The sequence below is a fragment of the Macaca mulatta genome, chromosome 6 (genome assembly GCF_049350105.2).
Source record: "Macaca mulatta isolate MMU2019108-1 chromosome 6, T2T-MMU8v2.0, whole genome shotgun sequence".
NCBI classification, from domain to species: domain Eukaryota; kingdom Metazoa; phylum Chordata; class Mammalia; order Primates; family Cercopithecidae; genus Macaca; species Macaca mulatta.
In genome coordinates, this window is record NC_133411.1 from 42,561,347 (window position 1) to 42,588,593 (window position 27,247).

The 27,247-nt window shown below is 37.0% G+C and overlaps 1 protein-coding gene and 1 long non-coding RNA gene across 2 annotated transcripts in view; one reads left to right on the forward strand and one right to left on the reverse strand.

Annotated features, from left to right (window-relative positions):
• Nucleotides 1-25,911, reverse strand: part of PLCXD3 (phosphatidylinositol specific phospholipase C X domain containing 3) — a 187,028-nt gene extending 161,117 nt beyond the window's left edge. The window contains exon 1 of the mRNA NM_001260577.1: nucleotides 25,708-25,911. Coding sequence (NP_001247506.1) covers nucleotides 25,708-25,810 — 103 coding nt within the window. The 5' untranslated portion in view covers nucleotides 25,811-25,911. The remainder of the gene's footprint in view (nucleotides 1-25,707) is intronic.
• Nucleotides 25,912-26,194: 283 nt separating this feature from the next.
• LOC144341396 (uncharacterized) lies at nucleotides 26,195-27,003 on the forward strand. The gene is made up of 3 exons (XR_013418313.1): nucleotides 26,195-26,462; nucleotides 26,578-26,646; nucleotides 26,789-27,003. It is a non-coding gene; the product is annotated as an uncharacterized LOC144341396 (long non-coding RNA).
• The last annotated feature ends 244 nt before the right edge of the window (nucleotides 27,004-27,247 follow it).

Here is a 27,247-nt window from a genome sequence, read left to right on the forward strand (position 1 = left end):
TGGGTAAACAAAATGTGGTATATTCATATAATATTATATTATTCCATCTTAAAAAATAAGAAAATTCTGATACATGATACAGTATAAATGAAAGTTCCAGACCCATGCTAAGTGAAATAAGCCAGTCACAAAGGACAAATATTACATGATTCAATTTATATGAGGTGCCTAGAGTAATCAAATTTATAGAGCCAGAAAGTAGAGTGATGGTTGTCAGGGGCTAGGAGAGGGAGGAATGAGGAGGAGTTAGTGTTTGGTTGGTATAGTTTTAGTTGAGGAAGATGAAAAAATTCTGGAGATAGATAGTGGTGATGTTTGCATAATAATGTGAGTGTACTTAATGCCACAGAATTGTATACCTAAAAATGGTTTAAAATGGTAAATTTTATGTTGTGTATATTTTACCACGGTAAAAAAGCTGTAACACTCAAACACAAAAGCTTAAAAACATAGATGTCTAGTTTAGTGAGTGTAGGTATAAATAGCTATGAACATACCAAAAGCTTCTTCAAAATATCTCTTTGTGATATACAGTTCAATAGGCTAATAATAATTTTGCATTATAAAATTGATTAAATTATATTGGTCCTTAGTACTCTGCTGAGAAGGAGAGAGAGAGAGAAAAAGAGAGAGACAGAGAGAGCAAGCATGGACTTTAAAAACGTTTATTTGAAATCATTGAAATTAAACATGGTGTTACCTTAAAGAGGCAAATTCTATATTTTAGAAAATAACCCTATATGTTCATTACATATGAGTATTTGCCAATACTTGTCAAAACAACTAATACATCACCTAGAATATAGAAACTAATTATTAAATGTTGGTTACATTTGTTATATTTTTAACAGAGAAAAGAATCTAGTAGAATTTATTTCTTTCATTTAATTTTCTATTAAAGCATTCTCTCAAAATTTGGGAAAATGCATTTGTTATGACTGTCAGTTGATATTATAATGAAGCCAAACCATTTTAGAGGGATACGAGCAGAAGTTTTTCAGTTCTGAATTCTGGTGAAAACCTTCCTTTCAATAGGAATTAAAATGATTTTTGCCCAAACATTAGCCAAGAAAAATGCCCTGAAAGCAATATACTGGGAAAGGTTCTAAACTCTCAATAAAAAAGCAATCAAAATCAAAATGCCATCTCCCAGGGTCAAGGACAAATGAGTCACCCATTGAGAGGCTCTCTGAGTTCCAGGACACAGAAATGTCCTTTTGAATATAACACCAGGATTTAAAGTTCCACTTGGGTACTTGTGAGGCTGATGTAGCTGTACCAGAGTGGGTTTTTTTTTTTTCATTTATAATATTTGCTTTTTTTCTCTTCTAATAGAAATTGGTATGATGACATTTTGCAGCCAGAGGTTGGGCACAGAGAAAAAACATAGTTCAGGGTTTAAAGCATTAAGAAGACTTTTAATCTCACTCTTGTGGAAATTCAGTACTGTTTAGTTTATTCCTTTACTTGTTTAAGGATTTAAGAAAATGTCTAGGTCCATTGTTAAAAGTATAGCATAGTGGGCCAGGCACGGTGGTTCACGCCTGTAATCCTGGCACTTTGGGAGGCCAAAGCAGGTGGATCACCTGATGTCAGGAGTTCAAGACAAGCCTGGCTAATGTGGTGAAACACCATCTCTACTAAAAATACAAACATTAGCCAGATTTGGTGGCGGGCACCTGTAGTCCTAGCTACTCGGGAGGCTAAGGCAGGAGAATCGCTTGAACCTGGGAGGTGGAGGTTGCAGTGAGCTGAGATCACACCACTGCACTCCAACCTGGGTGACAGAGCAAGACTCCATTTCTAAATAAATAAATAAATAAAACAAACAAAATTGTAGCATAGTGGAAATATAAGTTGAAGCATTAAAGTATACTAATACTGTTTCTAAAAGGAGTCAAATTAGTATGTACTTAATGAGTTAATCAGAAAAATACCCTCCCAAATTTATAACTGTCAATGGAGAGAGTTCTGAAGAAATAATGAAGACCTAATTTGTAAAATAGAAGAAAAAATAAAGGAATTTAAAAAGCTTGGACTTAGAAATCCAACAACTCTTTCTCTGTCTGCCTCACCTAATACTTCCTGAGTATTTAGTCTCTCCATTTGTATATCTGTAAAATGGGAATTATATTGACTCTACAGAGTTGTTATAAGGATTAGAGTTAATATATGTAAGTGATTGTCAGACAGCAGCCTTTAACAAATGGTCACAATGACTGTGATCTCTTCCTATGAATGTAATGCTATAATGCATTAGCTAGATCTCCCAGAACTGGACTTCTGCCTGCATAAGAGCTGCCCAGCATACTGAAGATGAGTCAGATAATACTTTTGGAATCATACATATGGAGCAAAACCAACAGTTATCTGTTCATCACCTGTGAAACAACTTCCTTCAGGATCCTAAGGTGCAGGGGGACCCTGAAACTCAGCAAGTACTCTCCAACAGCTTCTGAAAAAGCTGGGCAAATGCTATCTTCTGAAATTATCCTAGTCAGTGTCTGAAATGGAAGGTGCAAGTAAATAACAAGTATGATGTGGTTCAAGTAACTGCCACCACGCCTGAAAGGAAACTGTGAAAGGAACTGAAGCTGTGTCTGGAGCAAGGTCAAAAGAAAGGAGAGAAGCTTCTGAGGCACTGCTTTGCCCTCTGGGATGAGCGCCTTAGCCACAGCCTCCTTCCCTTCTCTCTTCTGGCATGGACAGCAGGGTGTAGGCCCTTATGAAACAGGAATAGGTCAGGCCTTCATCTGGATATTTGGGCCTACCTAAAATAAAGACTGAATTTTTCACTCTTTAATTGGATATTCAGAGCCCAAGCCATGTGAATAAGAACCTAAGTAACAGTGTTTACAGTGTAAGGACATGTGATGAGCTTGTCCTTATGCCCATTTTCTAAATTTTGATGTGAAAATGAAAAGTCCTTCAAGATGACTTTTTTTTTTTTTTTTTTTTTTTAAACATGGAACTCAGATACGTCAATAAAAAAAGATATACTTCTTCTGGCTTAAGTGAATTCTTTCAATGGGTCTTTTTCTCTGCAGTTGTTTACAATCTCCTTCCTAACATTAGAATGGAAATGCCTAATCTAGCTCCATTTCCAGCTCCCAGCATAGCCTGGAACATATTCACAGTTTAGTGTGTAATTTCTGAATGAATGAGTCCTGAATCCAAGTTGTATTATCCAAGAAGACACATTGTCTTTGTGGGTTATCTCTGGGCCACATGATTCTTAACATACTTACAAATCTAGGAAGATGGTTTCAATATAAAGAATTTGAAAGCTTCCCATATATTATTCCATTAACCCTTACCAGCAGGATACTTAAGAGCACAAACTATAATACATTAGTCTGATACCACACTAAAGGCAGAACCTATGAAAGCAATGTGATTTGGCCATCTTTAATCAGTGAAACCATTAATGAAATAACAAGAGGAAAAAACAAAGTTATTGGCCATGTAGCTGGAAGCAAAGTTAAAGAGGATGGCCCTTTCTTGCTGTTAGAGCCTCAGAAAATTAGGAACACTGTAGAAAACTACAGGGCAAAAGGTGTTTATGTCAAAAAATATTTTTAAAAATCTGACTAGGCCATTTCTTTTCTTGTTTTCTTTAATTTTGGTTTAAAAAATACGTCATATTTACCATCGTAACAATTTTTAAGTGTACCATTCAGTAGTGTCAATAATATCACATTGTGTATCAGCAATTACCAGAACTTTTCCATCTTGTAAAACTGAAACTGTACACATTAAACAGCTCCCATTTCCCCTCCACCCCAGCACTGGCAGTGGCCATTCTAGTTTCCATTTCTTCAAATTTAATTATTTGAGATATCTCATATAATTGGAATCATACAGTATTTTTTTTTTTTTTTTGCGGTTTACTTCACTTAGCATAATATTCTCAAGGTTCATTCATTGGACAAGTTCATTTGAAGATCAGTTTCTACGTACATCATTTAAAGCTTTAAGGATGTCAATTAAAGTGAACCTGACATGATATTAATCTTATCAGAACAAAATACAAATCTCAAATACTTAGGCTTAAAGGAGAACTTACAAAGCAAGCACAAAGTTTACAGTAGGTTAACAAAATTCAAAATAATTCCAGTTACTTGAGAGATCAGGTGAAACAATCAGTGAGTTTTGCACTACCTATGAGATTAAGCAAGAAAGAACATTGGACCAGATGAGAAATGACCTGAGTTCAAGTTCTGGTTCCCCAATTAACCAGAAGGGTGAGATTTAGCAAGTTATTGAATGGTTCTGAGCCTTGAGACCCCATCTCAAAAGGTTGTTGTTGTAAATTAAATATATGCCATATTTTCATAATACATAAAGTGTTTTATGAGTGAAATAAAAATTATTTTTAAAGTAATTTTTAAATGTTATTGCTTAATGAGTACAGAATTTCAGTTTTGCAAGATGAAAAATGTTCTGTGGATAAATGTCAGTGATGGCTGTACAACAATGTGAATGTACGTAATGCCACTGACCTGCACACTTAAAAATGATTAAAATGGTAAATTTTACATTATGTATATTTACAACTATTAAAAATGTTTAAAAATATGATAATATTTCAGTCTTAAAAAGTAATTGCTGAATCAGATGAAATATTTTAGAAATAGCAATTTACATTCGTTTTCTATTTAGATTTTGAATTGCCATTTTTGGTCCTCCCCTATCCAAAATATTGTCAACACCACAACACACACAAAATTAAATGGCCTAATTTTACTGATCTTGGTATTCTCATACATATTTTTAAAGGCTCCAAATGCATTAATGTAGAATTCCTCTCATTTTGAGGAGGCAATTATTGATCTCACCATCTAATATGTAAGAAAATAGAAGCAAAAACGTGTTAAGGGACTTGCTCCACTTTAGGAATCCAGACTGCCAGTTATGACCCCAAAAATGTAATACCCATTTTTATATGAACATTAGGGGTATAGGGGGCTGCAGCTATAGATTTTCAAAACTTAAGCAGATTGACTTGGTTAAGTAAATTCTTGCACTCATAAAGTCTGTGACTTAAGATCCTGGAACATGCACACACACACACACACACACACACACACAAACTGTATTCTAAAATATTTTTGCACATGTTCATTGAACAATTAGGACCAAAATAGATGAGCCAAGTTTAAGTTACTGTATGCATTAGTCACACACCTTTAGTTTTGAACAACTTTTTGCAAAGTGTTTATCCTTACATTTCTAGGCTTTGAAGTCCAGCAGCTTTTTCTTTTTCCAATCATTGATTTGATCAACATTTAGTAAGCAAAAACTGTTGCCAAATATTATTGTATGCCTTATTAAATTGTTTAAATGGCCCTTAGATGAAATGCTCATTAATACAAAATATCTAAATGGTAAGCTTGCTTTTGGGAGAAACATATTGCTCACAAAATTTTAAGAACTCTGTCCTGAGGGTTATTTTAACATCTTGACTTCAGGAACTGCCCAGGTAATCCCAACCTGTGTCTAGGTAACAGAGTGATCACAGTCTGCAGTCCGCACATCTTCTATTGCAGAAGTCTTTGCAATTACACTGACATATGAGAAAAATAAATTCTATCTACTGACATGCTAAAATATTGTTCTTAATCCAATAGCCTTGGAAATAACATTCAGGTCCTAAATTGAGATTTGTTCCTGCTGAATTCAATTTTCAGTTTCATGTCCCACCTGCTAAGAAACTGCTAAATCCTTGTAGGCAATTAAACAATAAATAAATAAAACTTCATAAGAAATGAAAGTAAAGACCAGAACCATTTTATAGATAGAGGATAGGAAGGTATAAGCAAGGATAGGTGAGATTTCATTTATTCAGTTCGTCAAGAATTTGCTAGGTTAACTCATAACTTATTCATTGAGAACTTAGTAGGTATTAAGCATTATCCAAATGTTTCACACCAATTATTTCATTTAATTCACACATAATTTTATGAAGATGGATACTATTCTACTTCTGTTTTTAGGTAAGAAAAAAGACATTCAAAGAGGCCAAGTAACACACCCAAAATCACACAGTATCTTAGAGTGAAAAAATGTCTTAAAGGTCATTGAGCTCAAATCCTGTGTCAATGCAGATGTTTGGAAGATAGCCATGAGCCTCTCTTTATAAACTTCTACTGAAGAGGATGAGTTTACTACTTAAAAAATCACATTGAAGAAAGTTTCTTTCCTTACTTTCAGTTAGCCAAAACCTTCATCCTTCTAAATTGTATTCTTTGGTTGCTTTAATTTAGAACTCCAGAGACCCCCTCCTTCATGTATTTGAAGAAAGAGGGCTCTATTCCATTTCTTGTGGCTTCCAGAACCTTCAGAGTTGTGACCTGGTAGTGTCCTCCCACACAATCCCAACCCTTCAGTCCCAGCCCCATCTCTAAAACACACTGAAGCTTTCCAGAGTTTTTGTGGAAACTTGAATCCCAGAACAAAGCAGCACCATGCTGCAGATAGGCTCTGCCTGGTACAGAATCAGCAGGACTATCACACTGCTTACTCTACAAATTATATCTGGTTATGCAGCCCAGTATGTATTACACATTTTCACTGCCATGTCATGCTACTGACTTACAGTCAGTTATCACCAGCTGGCTACTTGCCCTAGGACTTTTTCTCACAAACCATGGTTAAGTCAGGTTTCTACCGACCTGCTCTTACATAGTTCATTTTTTGATGCTCCAATTTTTTTTTTTAGTATGAGTCTTGTTGAAGCTCATCAGAATAGGTCCAATTAATCTTCAAGTTACAATCAAGTTACAAAGGTTACAATCAGCCTTGTAACGACTGGAAGTTTTCTCCCACAGTGAGAGACAGCTCAGTTAGTACGAGGCATCAGGAGCCTGAGCAGGAAGAATTACATGGAACCCTTCTCATTCTAAGATATGAGGACAGTCCAGGGCTGAAGAACGTAAGCCTAGAGAGAAAAGTCTGGTGATACAAGCTTGTCCAAAGCTTAGACTTGGGGGAGTAAATATACAATGAAGTTTAATCTGGCTGAAGCTTCCCTGTGTTTCTGGGAAATCTGCTTTTGGATTTCCTATTATCTCTGTCAATATATATTAGACTCTGCTTCCTCTGCTGGATCAAAACTCTTGGTGGTCATTGTCCTCCCCGGATAAGGATATTCTCCTAATCACTTGTCGCTATGTCTGCCTGGCTAACATCTCCACCAATAGGAAGATCACATCACTCTCTCTGGGTACCTCATGTCTGCCCCTCCCACAACAGTCCATTTTTCTATGTCCAGCTACATCAGAGAAGTTGAGTGCTAGACACAATAAGTTTACTATTAAAATAGCTTTCTTTACTTTCCCTCTTCACAGTATATGGTTGGACTTCTTCTGGAGGCTAAGCAGAGCTGAGCCTCAAATGGAAGGACAGAAAATATGAGAGTCTTCAACTGTGATGAGACAAGAAACAAAGGAGCTTAGTCAGAGAACCAGGCAGTCCCTGCCAGAGACCCTGTTAGCAAAGTAAATGAGGTTAATTAGACATGACGTAATGGTCGAAAGAGCTACATTCATTGACTACTTACTCTGTGATACACATACTATGTATATTATCCTGTTGAATTCTGACAACAAAGAACATGAGGTTAATACTGTACTCATCTCAATTTTAGAGCTGAGAAAATAGTACCTCAGAGGGTATGTAGTGGTTCCCCTGGAGCTAATTTGTAAGTAGCAGAGCCATAGTTTAAACCAAGACTGTCTATGACATGAATTCCCCAGCAGTTTTACAGATACAACACCTAATCTTACTTGAATTACCAACTTACAGATAATTAGAATGCGAATTTAAAAACCAAACTAGTGTTAAAAATAGCATACTTTTTTTTCTGAAGGCACGGTCCAATCTAAAATTTCTTCAAAGCTTTTATTATGATTAGTAGTCATTAAGTATATAAATATAGAAATAAGAAATGTGATTGCACATATAGTGCCATAATGGCTAAAAATTGTTCCTTCAGACAAAATCTTATTTCATTTAGTTCAATTATCATGTGCCTCGTTCAAAAAATATTGAAGGCCAGGATAGTCTTTATTGAAATGTAACAAGATGATCCCTTGGCTTGAATTAACTTGTTTCAGTTAGAGCTTCTTGAAAGATTTTGAAAAAAACAAGCTCACTTGACTACTCATTTTGGGTTCTCTTTCTCTTAGATCAACAGAGCAGAAGCCTTTGTACAAGGGCAGATTCTCTCTGTGCGTATTTTGTCATTTGATAGGCAACAAATACTAATTGGACATTGACTATAGGCCAGGGCACTAGGAAAGATACAGACAAGATCCTGACCTTGAATAGCTTATATTCTACTCATTTGAGAAATAAAAATATATAAACAAATAAAGTAGTTATTCATAAGCACTAGATAATGTATAAGCACTATGAGTAAGACAAAGTAATTGTTAGAAAAATGATAAAAATGGAATAGACTGAATTAGCTAGGATGGTCAGGGAAAGTCTCCTGAGGAGGTGTCACACTGGAGAGTAGAGGGGGAAAAGAAGGAAGCCTGGTGATGATCTGGAGGAAGATGCCAATGAAATCTTAAGACAAGAAGCCCGGAGGGTATGAGGACCAGAAAGAATGGATAGGATTACTGAGAAAGGAAAAGGTGAAAGGAGTTGAGGTCAGAAAAATACACAGAAACAAGTAACTTTAGTAAGTTACAATGGAGGATTTTATTTTTTACATATTTATTTTTGAGACAGGGTCTTGCTCTGATGCCCAGGCTGAAGTGCAGTGGTGTGATCAGAGCTCACTGGAGCCTTGAAGTGGTCTCAAGCAATCATCCTGCCTCAGCCTCTTAAGCAGCTGGGACTGCAGGTGTGGAGGGTTTTATATAAGCAAATTATACACCTAACTTACACTTCCGAAAGATACTCTGTATTGAGGGTCAAAAGTGAGGGCAGGAAAACTGGTTTGAAGAACAGTGGAAATATTCATGTGGGAGATGGCAATGGCTAGATTAAGATTGTAACAGTGGCAGTAAAGAAAAGTGGAAGGATTGTAGATATATTTTAGAGAAATATTCCACAGAATTTATTCTTTGAGTGGTTTTAGTATTTGAGTAAAAAATAAAAATGAAGATTCACTCCTAGGTTTTGGGCTTGGGAAACTAACAGGTAATGATACAAAGTACTTAGATGGGGAAAGCTTGATGAGGAACACATTTGGCAATGGATGGTGATATTAATAGCACTATTTGGGTCAAGTTAAGTTTAAGATTTCTATAAGAAATTCAAATGCATATGATGGGAAGGTAATGGGATATATGAGGATAGAGTCCAGCAAAGGGGTCTGGGCTAATGATTTAAACTTGGCAGTCATTAGCATATTGATGTTATTTCAAGTGATTGGATTAGATATTTTCACCTAAGGTAAAAATGTAATAATAGAAAAAAGGAATCAAAGTCTGAGCCCAGGGTAATTTAAGATTTCTTCAGATGGCAATAAAAGAGGCTACAGCTCACAAAGATAACCTTATGGAAGCATGTAGGGAAGGAAGTGAAGGAAGAAAAACAAGGTAAGTGTGGTTAGGAGTAATGTCAGCAAGATGGCAGAATAGGATGCTCCAGACTCTCCTTTCTCTCATGGAGACACTAATTCAACAATACATGGACTAATTTCCTTTATGATACATCCTGCACTCCAGGTGAGTATGAAATGTGCCACATCAAAGCCAGAAGGAAGATTTTTGGCATCCTCTCACCAGAGTCCCTTTTTCCAGCAGAGTCATGCAATTGGGAAGAAACTTTGAGCCCCCAGATTCTCCCCAGAGAGAGAAAGAGGAGATTAGACTGCATGTCCAACATTCTGACTTTTGGAGAAGGCTGCCTAGGGCACTGGCTTTTGTCTCACCTGTAAAAGAGAGCTAATGAGACCCAGAGTATTCTAAATGTCTGGTGGTCACTGAAAACAAAATTGTTGGGCAACTTACTGCCTCTCCAGAGGGTCTGAGGTACAGCTGACAGAAGCCAACACAGTTCAGTAGCTTCTCCCTCAGGAAGGAAAGGGAAAAATAAAGTATGCAGCCAATGTTCCTGCTTTTTGATGGGATACCCAAGGGATTAGTTTCTGTATATCCTGGCTTTGGGGACTGATAGGACCTGGCATATTCTAGATGCCTGGGAAGCTCTGAGAATATAAAATAGCAGGTGGTGTGCTGCTTCTTCAGAGGACTCACAGTACAGCAGTCAGGCATCAGAGGGAGTCAGAGATTAAAAGTTCCTGAAAAAATCTAATAAACCTTCCTAATTAGAAATCTATATGCACAGGTCCCGGGAAGACACATCACAGACAAGGTTTGAGAGTCTTACAGAATCCCTAGTTGGGCTGATTGATGAATGCCTTTCCCTTTACAAATCCAGTCTGTAAAGATTATGAGAGGTGGATTTTTTTCAAGTGCATAAATACCAACACAAAGGTACAAGAAATAGGAATAAATGGGAAAATAATGAAATCAAAGGAATAAAATAAATTTCTAGAAACCAACCTCAAAGAAACAGAGATATGTGAATTACCTGACAAGGAATTAAAAATAATCATCATAAAGATGTTCATTACTTCAGGACAACAATATATACAAAAAATAAAACCTTCATCAAACATAGAAAATATTTTAAAATAACAGAAATTTTGGGGCTGAAGAATGCAATAACTGAACTGAAAAAATCCACTGGAGATATTCAACAGCAGACTTGATCAAGCAGAAAAATATTGCAAACTTGAGGATAGATCATTTGAAATTATCCAGTCAGAGGAACAAAAAGAAAAAGAATAAAACAGACAGAAGAAATCCTTAAGGATTTATGGAAAAGAATTGAGCAGACCAATATACACATTATGAAATTTAAAAGAGGAAAAATGAGAGACAAAGGGGGAAGAAAGCTTATTTAAAGAAATAATGGCCAAAAACTTCCCAAATATGAGGAAGGAAATAGGCATTCAGATTCAAGAAGCCCAAATCTGAGAAACCCAAATAAGTCAATACCAATACCAAGACACATTACAAAAAAATTGCCAAAATCAAAGACAAAGAAAGCATTTTAAAAGTAACAGGAGAAAAGTGACTAGTCACATACAAAGAAAATTCCAGACTCTAAGTAGATTTCTCAGCAGAAAACTTGTGAGACAGAAGGAAGTAGAATAATAGCAAACAACCAAGAGCACAATCTCTGACAAAATTGTCTTTTAAACATAAAGGAAAGGTAAAGCTTTTCCCAGACCAAAAAAAAAAAAAAAAGCCTAGACAGTTTATCATCATTAGACCTACCTTAGAAGAAATGCTAAAGGGAGTCCATTAAGTTGAAATAAAAACATGCTAAATAGTAATGTCAAAGCATAGGAAACTATGTAACTTAATGGTAAAGATAAATATAGAGATAAATACAGAATACTATAATACTATAATGATATGTAAATCACTTTCAATTCAGGTATAAGAGTTAAAAGACAAGAATATTAAAAATAACTTATAGCTATAAAAATATATTAATGGATAGAAAATATAAAAATATAATTTATGACATTGGTAACATAAAGTATGTGCAGGGAGAAGTAGAGGATTTTATATGTGTTTTAAGTTTTTTTTAATGTAAATAAAGTGTTATAAGATATTTCATGTAAAACTAATGGTAGCCACAAGGAAAAAATATACAGAAGATACAAGAAAAGAGAAAAAAATCAAAGAGTATTACTGCAAAAAAAATCAATAAACCCAAATGAAGATAGCAATGGTGGAAAAGAGGTATGAAAAAGTTACAAGACGATAAGAAAAACACAATTAACAGGACAGCAATAGTAAGTCTTTTCCTATACAATTTTTTAAAAATGTAACTAAACAGCAAGAACAACAATTCATAAGATATATGTGCTGTCTACAAGACTTGTTTTAGATTTGAGAAAATACATAGGCTGAAAGTGAATAGAAAAATATATTCCAGGCAAATGATAACTAAAAGAGAATGGGAGTGGCCATATTTATATCAGACAAAATAGATTTTAAGTCAAATATTGCTACAAGAGACAAAGAAGCTCATTATATGATGATATAATTTGATGAGTCAAGTCAACTAGGAAGATATAGCAATTGTAAATATATGCACACCCAATATCAGAAACCCAAATATATAAAGCAGTGACATAACTGAAGAGATAGACAACATACAATAATAGGAAAAAAATTCATATCCTACATTTAATAATGGATTAATCATCCAGACAGAAAATCATGAAGGAATTGGACTTCAACTACAGTTTAGACAAAATGAACCTAACAAACATACACAGAACGTTCTATTTAACAACAGCAGAATACACATTCTTTTCAAGTACACATGGAATGTTCTCCAAGATTGATCACACAATAGACCCCCAAAAAAATCTTAACAAATTTAAGAATATTGAAATTATACCAAGTATCTTCTTCAAGTATCTTCTTCAACCACAACTAATAGCAGACGGAAAGCTGGAAAATTCACAAATGTGTGGAAATTAAACAATGCACCCTTTAACAACCAGTTGATCAAACAAGAAATCAAAAGGGAATTTTAAAAAATTATCTTGAGATAAAAAAGGCGAGATGAAAACACATCATTCCAAAACGTATGGAATGCAACAAAAGCAGTACCAAGAGATAAATTTACAGTAATAAATGCCTACACTAAAAAAGATAAAAACCTTAACCTAATTCTATACCTCAAAGAATTAGAAAAAGAGTAGCAAACTAAGCCAAATTTAGTAGAATTAAGGCAATCATAAAGATTAGAGCAGAAATAAATAAAATAGAGAATAGAAAAGGCAATAGAAAAAACCAACACTAGGAATTTTTTGAAAAGATAAACATAATTGACATTCAGCTAAAGAAAGAAAGAGAGAAGATTCAAATAAACAAAATCAAAATTGAAAGAGAAGACATTACAACTAATTCCATGGAAAGGATTATAAGATGCTACTATAAACAATTATATACCAAAAAATGGGATAAACCAGAAAAAATAAATAAATTCTTAGAAACATAGAGCCTATTGAAACTGAATCATGAGGAAATGGAAAATGTGAACAGCCCTATAATAGTAAGGAGATTGATTCAGTTGCTAAAATCTCTCAACAAAGAAAAGCCCAGAACCAGATGGTTTAAAGGTGAATTCTACTAGAATTAATGCCATTCCTTCTTACACTCGTCCAAAAAAAACTGAACAGAAGTGAACACTTCTAAATTCATTCTATGAGATCAGCATTACACTGATACCAAAGGCAGACAAAAACACTGCAAGAAGAGAGTATTATAGCCCAATATCCCTAATAAATGCAAACATGAATAAATATGAATAAATTATCAATAAAATACTAGGAAACTGAATTCAACAGCACATTAGAAGAATCATACACCATGATTAAGTGGGATTTATCCATTGTAGGCAAAAATGATTCAACATATAAAAATCAATTAATATGATACACCATGTTAACAGAATGAAGGATAAAAATAACATGATCATATCAATAGATGCAGAAAAAACATTTGATAAAATTCAACATCTTTTCATGATAAAAATGCTAAACAAATTAGATATAAAAGAAATATACCTCGACACAATAAAAGCCACATATGACAAGCCCATAGTCATACTCAATAGTGAAAGTTTAAAGCTTTCCCTCTAAGATCAGGAAGAAGGCAGGGATGACCATTATTACTACTTCTATTTAACAAAATACTATACACCCTAGTGAGAGTAGTTATATTAAAAAAGAAAAGAAAAAGAAGGAAAAGGTATCTAAATAGAAAAGGAAGAAGCAAAATTGTCTCTGTAGATAACATGATTTTATATGTAAAAAACCTAGATTCCAATAAATAAATAAATTTGTTAGAATTAATAAGCGAATCTAGTACATTGCAGAAGATCAACATTAAAAATCAGTTGTGTTTTTATACACTAAAAATGAACAGTCTTAAAAGAAAATTAAGAAAACAATCCCACTTACAATATTAGCAAAAAGAACAAAATACTTAGGAATAAACTTAACAAAGGAGACAAGGGACTTCACTGAAAATTGCAAAGCATTGCAGAAAGAAATTAAAGAAGACACAAACGAATGAAAAGTCATCATATGTTCATGGACTGGAAGATTTAACATTGCTCAAATGTTACTACTCCACAAAGCAATCTACAGATTTAATGCAATCCTTATGAAAAGTTCATGGCCTTTTCCAGAAAGAGAAAAAATAATCCTAAATTTATATGGAACCACATAGGACTCCAAAAACCCTCATAGTTTTGAGAAAGGAAAACAAAGCTGGAGGCCTCATACTTTCTGATTTGGAAACATACTACAGAGCACAGTAATCAAAACAGTATGGTTCTGGCATAAGGACAAACATATAGACCAATAAAGCAGAATAGAGACCAGAAATAAAACCTCACATACACGTTTAACTTATCTTTGAAAAGATGCCAAGAATACACAATGAGGAAAGGATAGTCTCTTTAACAAAGGTGTTGGGAAACTAGATATCCACATGAAAAATAATGATTTTGGATCCTTATCTTACACCGTACACAAAAATCAACTCAAAAGGAAAAGGACATGAATAGACATTTTTCAAAAGAAGATATACAAGTGGTCAACATATATATATATACACACACACACGTTATATATATAAGTGTATATATATAAAGTGTGTATATATAAAGTATATATGTATATATATAAAGTATATATACACACTTTATATTTATACACACTTACATACATAAAGTGTGTATAGTGTGTATATATATAAAGTTCCATATCACTAATTATCAAAGAAATGCAAATTAAAAGTGCAATGAGATATCATCTTACACCAGTTGGAATGATTACTATCAAAAAGACAAAAAACAATAGATGTTGGCAAGGATGCAGAGAAAAGGCAAGTCTTAGACATTGTTGGTGGGTATATAAATTAGTACAGCCTCTATGGAAAATAGTATGGCTATTTCTCAAAGAACTAAAAATAGAACTACCATTCAATCCAGCAACCCCATATTGGTCATCTACTCAAATGAAAAGAATTCACTATATTAAAAAAAAAAAAAAAAAAAAAAAGAAGATCACCTGCACTCATATGTTTATCTCTGCACTATCCACAATAGCCAAGATATGGAATCAAACTAGTGTTCAACAGTAGATGATTGGATAAAGAAAAGGTGACATATATACACAACAGAATACTATAATACGCAGCCATAAAAAATAATAAGGTCACTTCTTTTGCAGCAACATGAATGGAAGTAGAGGTCACATTGTAAGTGAAACAAGCCAGACACAGAAAGACAAATATTGCATGTTCTCACTCATAAGTGGGTGCTAAAATACGTGTACATATGGATGTAACAAGCAGGATGATAGATAATGGAAACTCAGAAGAGTAAGGGGATAAAAGGGGAGAGAATGAGAAATTATTTAATGGGTACAATGTACATTATTTGGATGACAGATACCCTAAAAGCCTGACTTGACCATTATTCAATCCATACACTTTTATCCCATAAATATGTATATTATATATATACACACACACACACACACACACACACAAAACTTAAACGTAAGACCTGAAACTGTAAAACTCCTGGAAGAAAATGTAGGAGGAAAGATTTATGAAATTGGGTTTGATAATGAGTTTTTGGAAATGAAATCAAAGCCACAGGTACCAAAAGCATAAATAAACAAGTGGAACTACATCTAACTAAAAAGCCTCTCTGCAGCAAAAGAAATAATCAACAGAATGAAATAGGAGAAAATATTTGCAAACCATATATATGAAAAGGGGTTAATTTCCAAAAATATATAAGGAATTCCTACAATTCAATAGCAGAAACTGAATAACCCTATTAAAACTAGACAAAGAACAAGTATAGACATTTCTCTAAAGAAGACATGAAATAGCTAAGAGGTTTATGAAAGAGTGCTCAAAAATCATTAATCACCAGGGAAATGAAAATAAAAACCACAGTGGGATATCACCTAATACCTGTTAGGATGGCTACTATCAAAAATATATAAAACAATAAGTGTTAGCAAGGATGTAGAGAAATTGAAATTCTGTTGGTGGAAATGTAAAATTGTGCAGCCTCTATGGAGAACAGAATGGAATTACCTCAAAATTTCAAAGATAGAACTACCACATGATCCAGCAATCCCGCTTTGGGTTATTTATCCAAAAGAATTGAAATTGATATCTTGAATCGGGATTTCTATTCTCATTGCAATAAGCTTCAGTATTGTTCACAATCTAAATGTATATCAACGGATGAATGGATTAATAAACATGGCATATACATACAAATGTACTATTATTCAGTCATAAAAAGAAAATCCTGTCATATGCTACCACATGGGTAAACCTTGAAGACATTATGCGAAGTGAAATAAATTAGTCACAAAAGGACAAATACTGCATGATTCCACTTAGATGAGGTATCTAATAGTCAAACTCATTGAAGCGGAGAGCGGAATGGTGGTTGTCAGAGAGAGAGAGGTGAGAGGGGGAAAAGAGAAGTTTCTATTCAACAGGTGTCAAGTTTTAGTCATGCAAGATGAAAAAGTTCTAGAGGTCTGCTGTACAATATTGCACTTACAGGTAGCAACACTGTATTGTATACTTAAAATTTTAACAAGTAAATTTCATGTTATGAAAGTTATGGTTTTTATCATAATAATAAAAAAAATAAGGTGTGCTAAGAAGCCAAAGGAAGAACATGTTTCATGAAGAAAGGTGTGGTGAACCACATCAATGTTGCTGAAAGGTCAAATAAGATGATAGAGAAGTAACCATTACCTTTGGCAAAATACAGATCATTGGCTACCTTGATAAGAACAATTAATGAGATTAGTATAGACTAGGGAGAGAAAGAGATATAACAACCTGAAGGCAGACAAGATATTTTTACAAGATTAAGAGAAATAGTTTACTGATTGAGGGGCAGGTGTGATAACAATTTTTTTTTTCTACAAGGGGCATTATTACATATATTTGTGTGCTGACTGGAATGATCCTATAGAAGTAGAGAAAAATGATCACACAGAAAAGAGAGAGTGGATAAATTCAAAAGTAAGCTTTGAACAGATTTGTGTGGATGGGATCCAGAACATAAGTGGGAAAACTTAGCTTAGGTATGAGCAGGTCCAGGTCTTCCTCTTATCTAAAGGAAATCCAAAGTATATAGAAATAGATGCATTGTAGGTTCAATGGTGGAAAACTGACGAAGATCTTGTCTGTTTGCATCCAGTTTTTAAATATAAAATCAGAGGTGAAGTAATCAGTTTAGAAGAGGTGGCAAAGAGGAATTAATAGGATAAAATTATGTGTGTGTGTGTGTGTGCACGCACGTGGTGTGTGTGATTTAACCTTTTCTTGATGGGTCAGAGCACATTAATTAACTGTTAATATGCTTTAATACAATGGAGCCCTTTCTTTAATATAAAATAAGATGTGATGTAATCAGTACAGATGAAGTAGGAAGAAGGTGCTGATTTGAGAATCAAGAAGAGGTATAAAATTCTTATCTTAGAGAACAAGAAATGAATTTACTAGGGAAGTGTAGTAAGTCTCTCTGCCTGTATTGAATACTCATTTAAAATTTCTGGTCAGAAATTTCCAGTGAGTCCAGTCATCCAAACTGTGTAATTTCTCACCAACAATGTTCATCCACTGAAGTTTTCTAGTATCTGAATAGTTAGAAAGTTGCGTTTAACTGAATTGGGGTTTTCCAGGTAAATAGAAGAGAAAAAGTGAGACACGAGCATTAAGATAATTTCCAAAGGTGGGAATCTCATGTTGGATCAAGAAATTTGGCTTTATCAGAAGAGAAATGAGGACACGAAGGGGTGATGAAGACTAAACCAGACTTCACATTCTGTAGCCTTCTTCTCTAGCAGTATTCATGGCAGGAGCTTTACATCCCCTGACAACCTTTTCTTGAGAAAGGGCCAGGACAGGTCACATGGGTGTGTATTTAGGGCTAAATTCCCTCTAAGGCAGCTACGGTTATCTTCCTCCTACTCTTCTTCCTCCTCTAAATGGCAACATGGGTGTATGGCCTGAGACATGCATTGAAGATAAGTCCTATTTGCCCGGTAGGACTACAAGTGCATCTTTCTCTGCACTACCTAACAAGCCATAGGGGGTTCCAGGAAAGCATAGCAGGAAATTAAGATGACCATTTATCATAATCCACTTTGCCTCATGAAATGAACATTTTTCAAGTGAATGGAGGAACCAAATTTTTCTTTATAATGATAATTAAGGATAAATGTGACTGCTTCATAAAAATTAACTCACAGAAAGAATTCTTCTATGTAAAACATAACATTAGCTGGCATTTAAGATAGAGTGTTGTAAGAGCTGTCCACTCCCAGGATCTGTAATGAAATACAGGAACATAACAAGAGCGCATCTAACAAATCCATGGGCCATCTGTTTCAGTACCTGACCTCCGGAGGTGACTAATCCTGGCTGCTTCTCAAGAATATTTAACCATCTCCTCCTGCCCCTCTCTTATTGACCTATCTTCCTCCCTTAATAGAGCATAATAAAAACATATGGTACTATAAAAAGCTTCTGGCAGCGAAATTCCATCTGAACCACAATTAAATTTTTTGTTCATGTTTCCCTTCCTTCTGGAATATATGATACAGATAATTTTTTGGTCCCCACTCTTCTGAGATCGATTTGAACCCTATCCAAACCAGAAGACATGAGAAGAGTCTATAAACTTCTTGAGGACATTAATTTCAATGATTACGTCTAGGACTTCCTTGAGTGCTCATCATGGTGGCATGTTCTCTGGTTTCCAAAAACTAATACTTTTGAGTGAGAGGCATCCTCACTGGCGGTAATAGTTGCCGAGACGGGTGGATCACGAGGTCAGGAGATCGAGACCATCCTGGCTAACACGGCGAAACCCCATCTCTACTAAAAAATACAAAAAACTAGCCGGGCGAGGTGGCGGGCGCCTGTAGTCCCAGCTACTCGGGAGGCTGAGGCAGGAGAATGGCGTGAACCCGGGAGGCGGAGCTTGCAGTGAGCTGAGATCCGGCCACTGCACTCCAGCCTGGGCACAGAGCGAGACTCCGCCTCAAAAAAAAATAAAAATAAAAAAATTTCCAGAAAACAGAGCTTTCCCTTTTAACAACAGGAATTAAAATGTGTGTGTGTGCACTTGTGTGTGTGTGTGTGTGTGTGTGTGTGTGTGTGTGTGTGTGTGAATGATTTAACCTTTTCTTGATGGGTCAGAGCACATCAAGTAGCTACTAATGTGCTTTCATACAATGGAGCCCTTAGGGATTACTTTAGGGATGTGGGATTAATTGGCTCTGTTTACATTATCCCAGCCTGCTCAGTGGGAAAAATATAGACCCTAGCTGTGCTCCCACTCTAGATTTGTCTAAAGGAATGATTACATTGCACCCACTGGAAGTTTACTTATAGGAAAAATCAAGACGCTTCCTGAAAAAGAAGTTTTCTTAAGAGGAAGTCAATGCAAACACATATGTGCAGATGCAGAGAGTGAGCTAACATTGAGCATAATGCAGAGTACAGAAAAAAATTTGTCCCACATATTTTCCTCTGCCCAGCCACATAAAATCATACCTTAGTCCCCGGGCAATGAAGCAACAACAAAATAATCAATATAAACCAGGCAAAAAGATGCCTGGTTTTGGCAGTGCCAGCACTCAGGGCTTCAACAGTGATGGCAGAGTCAGCAATAGGAGATGTTGGCATCAGCAGCTTCCACAATGGGGGACCAAGCTCTGGGAGCCTTTGACTCTTGTTAGACATTAACATGCTCAATGTTGGGCCTCTGCAGACACAGAATAAGCTCTGGAAGAGCTATTAGTAGTGGTGGTGATATTTGGGGCATCAAACTATGGAAGCACAGTTTCTCTATATGTCAAAGGAGCAAGGGTGACAACTCTCCAAAGCTTTCCCAAAACAGGAAAGAAGGAAAATGACAGATACCATGTTGTAGCCTAAAGGACTAGTTTCTCAATCCAGCCCAAATGACTGGTTTGTAGATCATACTTAAAAATCCATCCAGATTTTTAACACTATTTGGAAGTTCATTAACGCGGTATTTGGGAGGAGTTGAACAACTGCCAGTTGCTGTGACTCTGATTTTACTTTTGGACTGGTAAAGTGTAGAGAACACTATGTTTTGTGTCAGTGTATCTCCATTTGTTAGTCTTCCCTCATAAATATTCCCTATTGTCATTAATGATGTATGACACTCAACAGTTTTCATCTTCTTTATGATTTGCTCTTTCTATTCTCATTGGGTGGAGTTGGAATTAAACATGATTCAATAAACTCTAAGTAAGGGTATAATAAATCTTTATATGAGTAAAGTATATGAGCGTTAATTTATGAACATTGTGATATCCATTTAAGCAATTGGAGGACTGTGTGTGAGTGTGTGTGTGTGTGTGTGAAGTTTAACTATTTTAGAACAATTATAGTATCAAACAACTGACATCCAATCTAGTGGATTATAAACTGTTATATATGCTTGTACTCCATATAAGCTATGCTTCAAATAAATGAGATGTTACTTGCCAATACAAACAAGATAGGTCATTTTCTATTGAAAAACAATTTACTGTTTACCTTTAATGTTGATGCTTTTGATGGCTTTCTAATGCTACATTTTGCATTATTTCATGATGCCACTTTTACTCAAGAACAATATTGCAAAGTTTTAGTTTATAAATAAAATGAATCAACCTGCAAGTTATAACAGAAGGAGCTGGTCTTATGCACAACAAAGAAAGACTCCAAATGAACAAAGAACCAATATAGAGATGTTTCCTAAATTGGCATTAGGGATCACTAGCATCACCAGATGAGCTGATTTTAAGTGCTATGGATGGCCAATAAGAAGCAGCAGGACTTTAAGGAAATGAGAGAAAAGATTTTACTTTTATCACAGTGACCTAATTTGAAGAGTTAAGTAGCAATTAAATCACATTTACTGCTCAAGGTACATGATGACCTGTAATGTCAGTTATCAGAAATGTCCCTAACTTGGGCAATTAGCTTTGAGTCAAATATGGTGTTCTGACTTTAAGCCTGATTATAAATTTGGAAACATGTATAGACTGCATGGTGCAATAGAAAGGGCCCAGTAAAAAATGTATATTTAAATTTGGCTCTGACATTTACATAAAAGCCCTCTTTAGAGATACACTAAAGCAGTTTTCTCAAACTTTAAATGTGTACATAAATCATCTAGGGATTTTGTTGAAATGTAGATTGTAATTAAATAGATCTGATGTGTGATGCATGGAGTCTGAGATGCAGCATTTCTACCAAGCCCACATGTATGCTGATGCTGTTGGTCCCTGAACCAACTTTGAGTACCAAGGTCTTAGAAGATTATTGTTAGAATGTGGAAAAGGCACATGTGTGCATAGGAAGACACTTTGTGAATGGTAAAATAGCACATATAACACTTTACATTGATTAAATATAGTCAAGGATTCAATTCATCAAGAAAAGTCCTAGTAGAACAAATTATGTTTCAGATACTTTTCAATTTTTCCTTTTTCGCAAAACCAAAAACAAAACTGGGAATTAGAGAGGCAGGACAAGAGAGATATTCATCCTAAACAATATTGTTGCTTTTTTACTGTCTTGAAAGATTCACTTCAGTATCACTATCCACTAAAAAATGGGGTGGGAGGTGGGAACTGCTCTTGTTTTGTTCTTTAGAAGTTTGCACAATTAGAACCAGTACCAGATACATCCTAGAGATTGACTTGTTCCAAGTAAAATAGAAATAGGAAATTACAAAGAGGAGGAAGATGGTTGGCTCCAGGAACACAGGCAGCAACAAGAAGGGATCACTGTTAGGGGAAGAAATTAAAAACTAGTAAATCAGACACAAGAACAGAGACTCAGAGCTGTTTAAACTCAGAGCTGTTTAAACACTTAGCTTCCCTTAGTGAACCTGTTGTTTCTCATTGATGTTTGCATTTTCTAAAGGAAATGAACAAATTTCACAGGCACAGTCACTGATTTATAAAGCATTTCTGTGTTCCTTATCTAAAATACAATCAACAATTCCCTGTTGAAGAAAACATAGATTCTTTCTGAGTTTCCAGTCCCACAACATTTTGGTCAATATTTTATTATTACATGGTCAGTTTGCTACACTATATGAAAAAGATTTTTATCACATATCAGAGAACACAAAGCAGACCCCTCCCATGGGTTGAACCCTTTCCAATCTTTTAGATTTTGGACAGAATGACTCTCTGTCACACATGCAGATTACCAACACCTTACTTGTTCCCATGATGAACCTTTTTACAACAGTTCTGGAGCCACCATGATTACAGAGTTAGAACTCTGCTTCAGAGAAACTGAATTTTCATCAGTCTCACTTTTACCTAAGTTTTATACTTTGTCTTCCTGCTCCCATTTCTGTTTATCCTCTCTCACCTGCTTATAGTGAAGGGCAGTATCATTCATAATCCAAAATGCCATTATTAAACAAATATGCAAGAATGAACACTTAAGTTTAGTGCCATCAGAGAGAGAAAGAAATGATAAGGCTGAAATTCGAGTAACTGTCAATGTGTTCTGGCTGTGTCATTTCTTTAAAAAATAAATTCAAAGTGAAATACTAACACCAATTACTAACTTAATTCCTCAGTCCAGTCAATATCAATCATATCATGGTGCCATTTAAATGCAAAACAGCTATTGAGAGATTACTCTGAAAGTATTTAAAATGCAGAGATTTGAGAAATATTTAAAGACACCAGAACTGTGCTCTGGTGGGGAATATCACACAGCTGCACGTTGTTTTCTGCTGTAACTCTGGGTAATCTGGGTCAGCTGCCCCAGGTGGGTAGCCTTATAATTAGGCAGCTCTTCATTTTCCAGCCGCTTTACCTAAGAAAACCTGAAGCTTTGAGGATGACTGAGCAGCAGTTCCCCTCAACAGAAACACTTGTGTGGTGTACCAGGAGTGGTTTTAAATGGTGGAGATAATTACTTAATTTGAGCTGTAGCAACTGGCCAAGTAAACATGTAGCAGCCAGGAAGCTATTAGCATGATTTTAAGGCAATTATTCCATTAGTGTTTAATAGTCTCCAATTAGTCTTCTCTGACTATCAAAGTTTGAATATCTTTTTTTCCTCCAAAAATTCTCAGTGCTGAATAATGCAAAAAGGTGCCAAACCTGTTTTTAAACCTGGTTTTTTTACATGTGTGGATCTTCCAAACCCATTTACAGAAACATGGGGGTATTCAGGAGTATAGATTTGATGAAATATGTGTGTCTATTTTTTTCTCACAAGTATTGGAGTGAGAAGGGGAAGTTTTACAGGGGATCCATTTGAGTATAATACCAAGAGGAGTTGGGAAAACAATATGAATTCCCATGGAAGCCCAATGCCATCATCATCTTCATGTCTGTACTCTAAGATCACCCAGATACCAAAATCTCTCACTTCAGGTTTTTATTTTGTCCATGGGAGGAAAGGAAAATTACTCTGTTCCCACTAATGCTTACTTCCTTTTTCCTTAACCCTGGTTAGTCACAGTTGCTGCTGAATCATCCAGATACAAATCAAAAAGCCTTTCCCTCCAAAATTCATAGGGTATCTTCCCAAAGGTCCAATTAAGGGGTCAGATCCCTGAACTGATAGGGATCTGCATTTGTCTTCGCTTAGCTTCAGTTTTTTCATCTGTGACATCGAGGTAATAGTGCCAGCACTGCCTGCTCCATGGGGTTTTGGAAGGATTATGTGAGCTGGTGTACATAACAGAGATTGGAAAGTGAAATATTACAGAAATGTAAGGTAGACTCAAAAAGGTATCATACCATCTCTCAGAACTAGATAAGCAAACTTAGGCTTTTAATCCTGTATCTCTAGAGAGTCACCTGCCAGAAGGTTTGCATCACACTGATTGCCCTTCTTACCTTCTATGCATATAAAAACATTCAGAGGAGACCATGTGAAAGAAACTGTCAAAAATCCAAATAAAAATGAAGAAGGAAAAGGAATGGGAATGCCTGTGGAAGCAAGAATGGAGTTATGCCAGAGTTGTGCTTTCTACTGTCTCCTTGTAAAGAGCAATCCCCAGGCTCACCTAGGTAGCAGAGTAAGTGCTGCATGGAGAACCTCGGGTTGGTTCTTTTCCTTGGAGATCCCTGGCCCTTGGGAAGCTATCTGTTGAAGAAGGACAAAAGGAGACAGCCCCTTCTGTGGATAGCACTTGTAGCAGAGACTGTGCCTGCCATTGCTGTCAAATATTCACTTGACTAACAACCATTGATTTGAGGGACTAATCAATGGCAGCACTGTTGGTTGGAGCATCTAGTGATTTTCAAAATAACCCTTCTTTTGTTTTTGTTTTTGTTCTGTTTTGTTCTTTATTATGTTTTCCTCCAATAGCTGAGAGGGGGCGCTGGATGGAGCAGATCAAGAGGAGGTAGACCAGAACGTTGAATTTAATAACCCAGCTTAGTTCAGGGCCAGAAGTGGACTGTTCATGAGTAATTTGCCCTCCAGCCCAGCTCTGAAAAGATCAGGTGTGTGCTCCCGTAGCCCAACTGCATAGCCAAATTGCTAATAAAGTATGGCCGTGTCCCCAGCTGTCATTGTTGTAAACTGTCCTGAAACAACCCTCACTCCTGGATACCTGATCTGGGGATTGCTAGAATCTCCCACCCTAGAAACCTGCCCGGTCTATGGCCCAAGTCGCACACGTCAAGCCGAAGCTTCTTGATCCCTCAGGTCTCTTCCTCGCTTTGTCCACCCTTCTATCCTTCTAGGCTGTCTGGACACATTCTCAGTCACCTTTTCCCTAAAATTTGCCTATTAATCCCACCCCTCTACTGCAGGTCACCCAGGTTCCCCTGCCCAGCTTCTGTCCCAAGCAGCAAACACACGGTCCACAAGGGTTTGCTTTTCTGACCTGGGCGAAGTGTGTTGCCAACACGCACTGGGACCAGACTCCAGACGGCGACCACTTGGCCAGGCCCCCCGGGGTCCACGCCAGTACTCAACGGTGCCCTCTGCCCGTCGCCCCCTTCGGCTCCTTTTCAAGGGCAGCTATCACGCTGCCTCTGGTCCCTGAACTTTCATCACTCTTCGGGAAGCGCTTTGTCTTTTTAAAGGAGATTGGGGACGAATATTAATGACTCTAGCCGAGAATCTATCAAATCCGCTCAATTCCATGCAGGGATAGACTCAGGTCCTTGCACCGGAGGCGAGCCCCTGACACTAGCTCGCGTTCGCCGCACACTGTCACCCCACAGACCCAGAGATCGCTCCCACTCCCCCAAATCTGCAGGGGAAACCATAGGAGGGGGTCACGAGGCACCATCCTGGAGCCCAGCTTCTCCTCTGCCCCAGTCCTCCGCATATAACCTGCTTCAAACGCCCAGGAGAAAAGCAGTCACCTTGACTCTAGCGCCTCGGTCCTTAGAGGTCTGGAAAACGCCAGGAAGCCCAAGGCTACCCGGCACGGGCTCGCCTGGCCTGAGACCCACCCTGGAAGACGAGTTTCCCTCCCCCGGGCATAGTGGCAAGTTACCACTTAGTGGCAGATAAAGCAGGGCGGGGCAGGTGGAGCGGGCGCCGAGCGCCTAGCCGGCAGCCCCTGCGCGCCTACCTGGAATGGCTAAATTGGTGAGGGGGATGCTGTGGATGCTCTCCGGCAGACTTGCCATCCAGTCGGCTAATTTCAGCTCGTTTTTCCCCTGAGACGAGGCCATCGTGCAGTCGGCGTGCAGCGCGCTGGTCCCAGCACTCCTCGGGCAGGTTGGCAGGCTGCTGCCGCTAATCCAATGTTTGCTCCAGCCCCGCTAGAGTTTACACTCCTCTGTGCGCCACACCCACAGGATGGCGCAGACACATGCTAATTTTAATAATTATTCAAAACACCCCGTGCTCCCTTAGTGCCTCCGCCAGACTCCGCTGGAGCTTTTGTTCCTGACGTCGGTGCTCTGCTCTCTCCGCTCTCCCCTCCCTCTCCATCTCCCTCCTCCCGTCTTACCCTTTCTAGGCGTCTCTGCCTTTCCTCGCCATTCTGCAGCTTTCCCTGGTTTATTTTTCTTTTCTATTCATTTTTTTTTTCCAACTGCTTTGCCCATGGCTTGCTCGGTCCTTTGGTGTGACTTTCTCGTCCTGTTTGTACGAAAGACAGTCTTGCAGTTGAACCTAAAATCCTAGTAGACTTTGGGATGTTATTGCTTCCTGAGGAACAGGCTTTTCATGCTGGCTTTCAGGGCTTTCCATCGCTATCAAAGAGCTTTCTTTTTTGTAATCTACAACAGGTTATACCTTTCCTCAGCCAGAGACCACAACCCTGTTTATTAAAAAATGATGATCGTTATTCACTCTTTTGCCTACTTTGTGAAATAGCTGGTAAGTGTGGGCCAGTGAAGGACATGGTAAATTCTAGGTGGTTCCCACCTAATCCTGGGTACCTTGCTCCAGACATTTCAAAGTCAAGAAATGCTGTTCCCCCTTCTTTTCTCAGATCATGAGAAGTCTACATTATTTCTATGGAGAACACTGCCTCCGTCCTGTCAGTTTCATGGCACTCAGGGTAAGACTGGAGTCTTATGCTGGAAGAAAATCACCATATCTCCCAGTGACATGCTCTAATTATTGCCAGTAGCATTTGTTGGAATGTATTTGGTACCATTCAAAGTGATCTATGTAACTGTCTGGATTTTCATTCTTTGCAGACTGGAAAGATGTGCCTCTCTCAAGAGAAATCACTCACTGAGCCTCCAAAGAACTGTCTGGGTCCACCTGCTCTCAGATGAGTAAAAGGAGAGAGATGAAGTTTTACAAATGTAATGAGACCAGCAATGGCCTCAATAGGAATTATAGGAGATGAACTGAAAGTGTGCTGGGCCTTTGCAACCCAGGAAATGGAGATGTAATAAAGAGACCTCTGTTCTTTCATGCCGGGGTTGTGTAAATTTTTATTTTTCTATGGGAAATGCTATTAGATTGGGGAAAGGACAGTCAACATAGGAGACAAAGAGAGCCATAAAAAATGAGAATAATTATTCAAGGTTAGTGAATCCATTTAAGCCCAAATAGCATTAAAAAAATAAGAAAAAATCCTGGAGCCTAGCTTATTTCCTGCAATGATGCTAAGTCCTGAGAATATTCACCCCCAAATGGGGAGCAATATT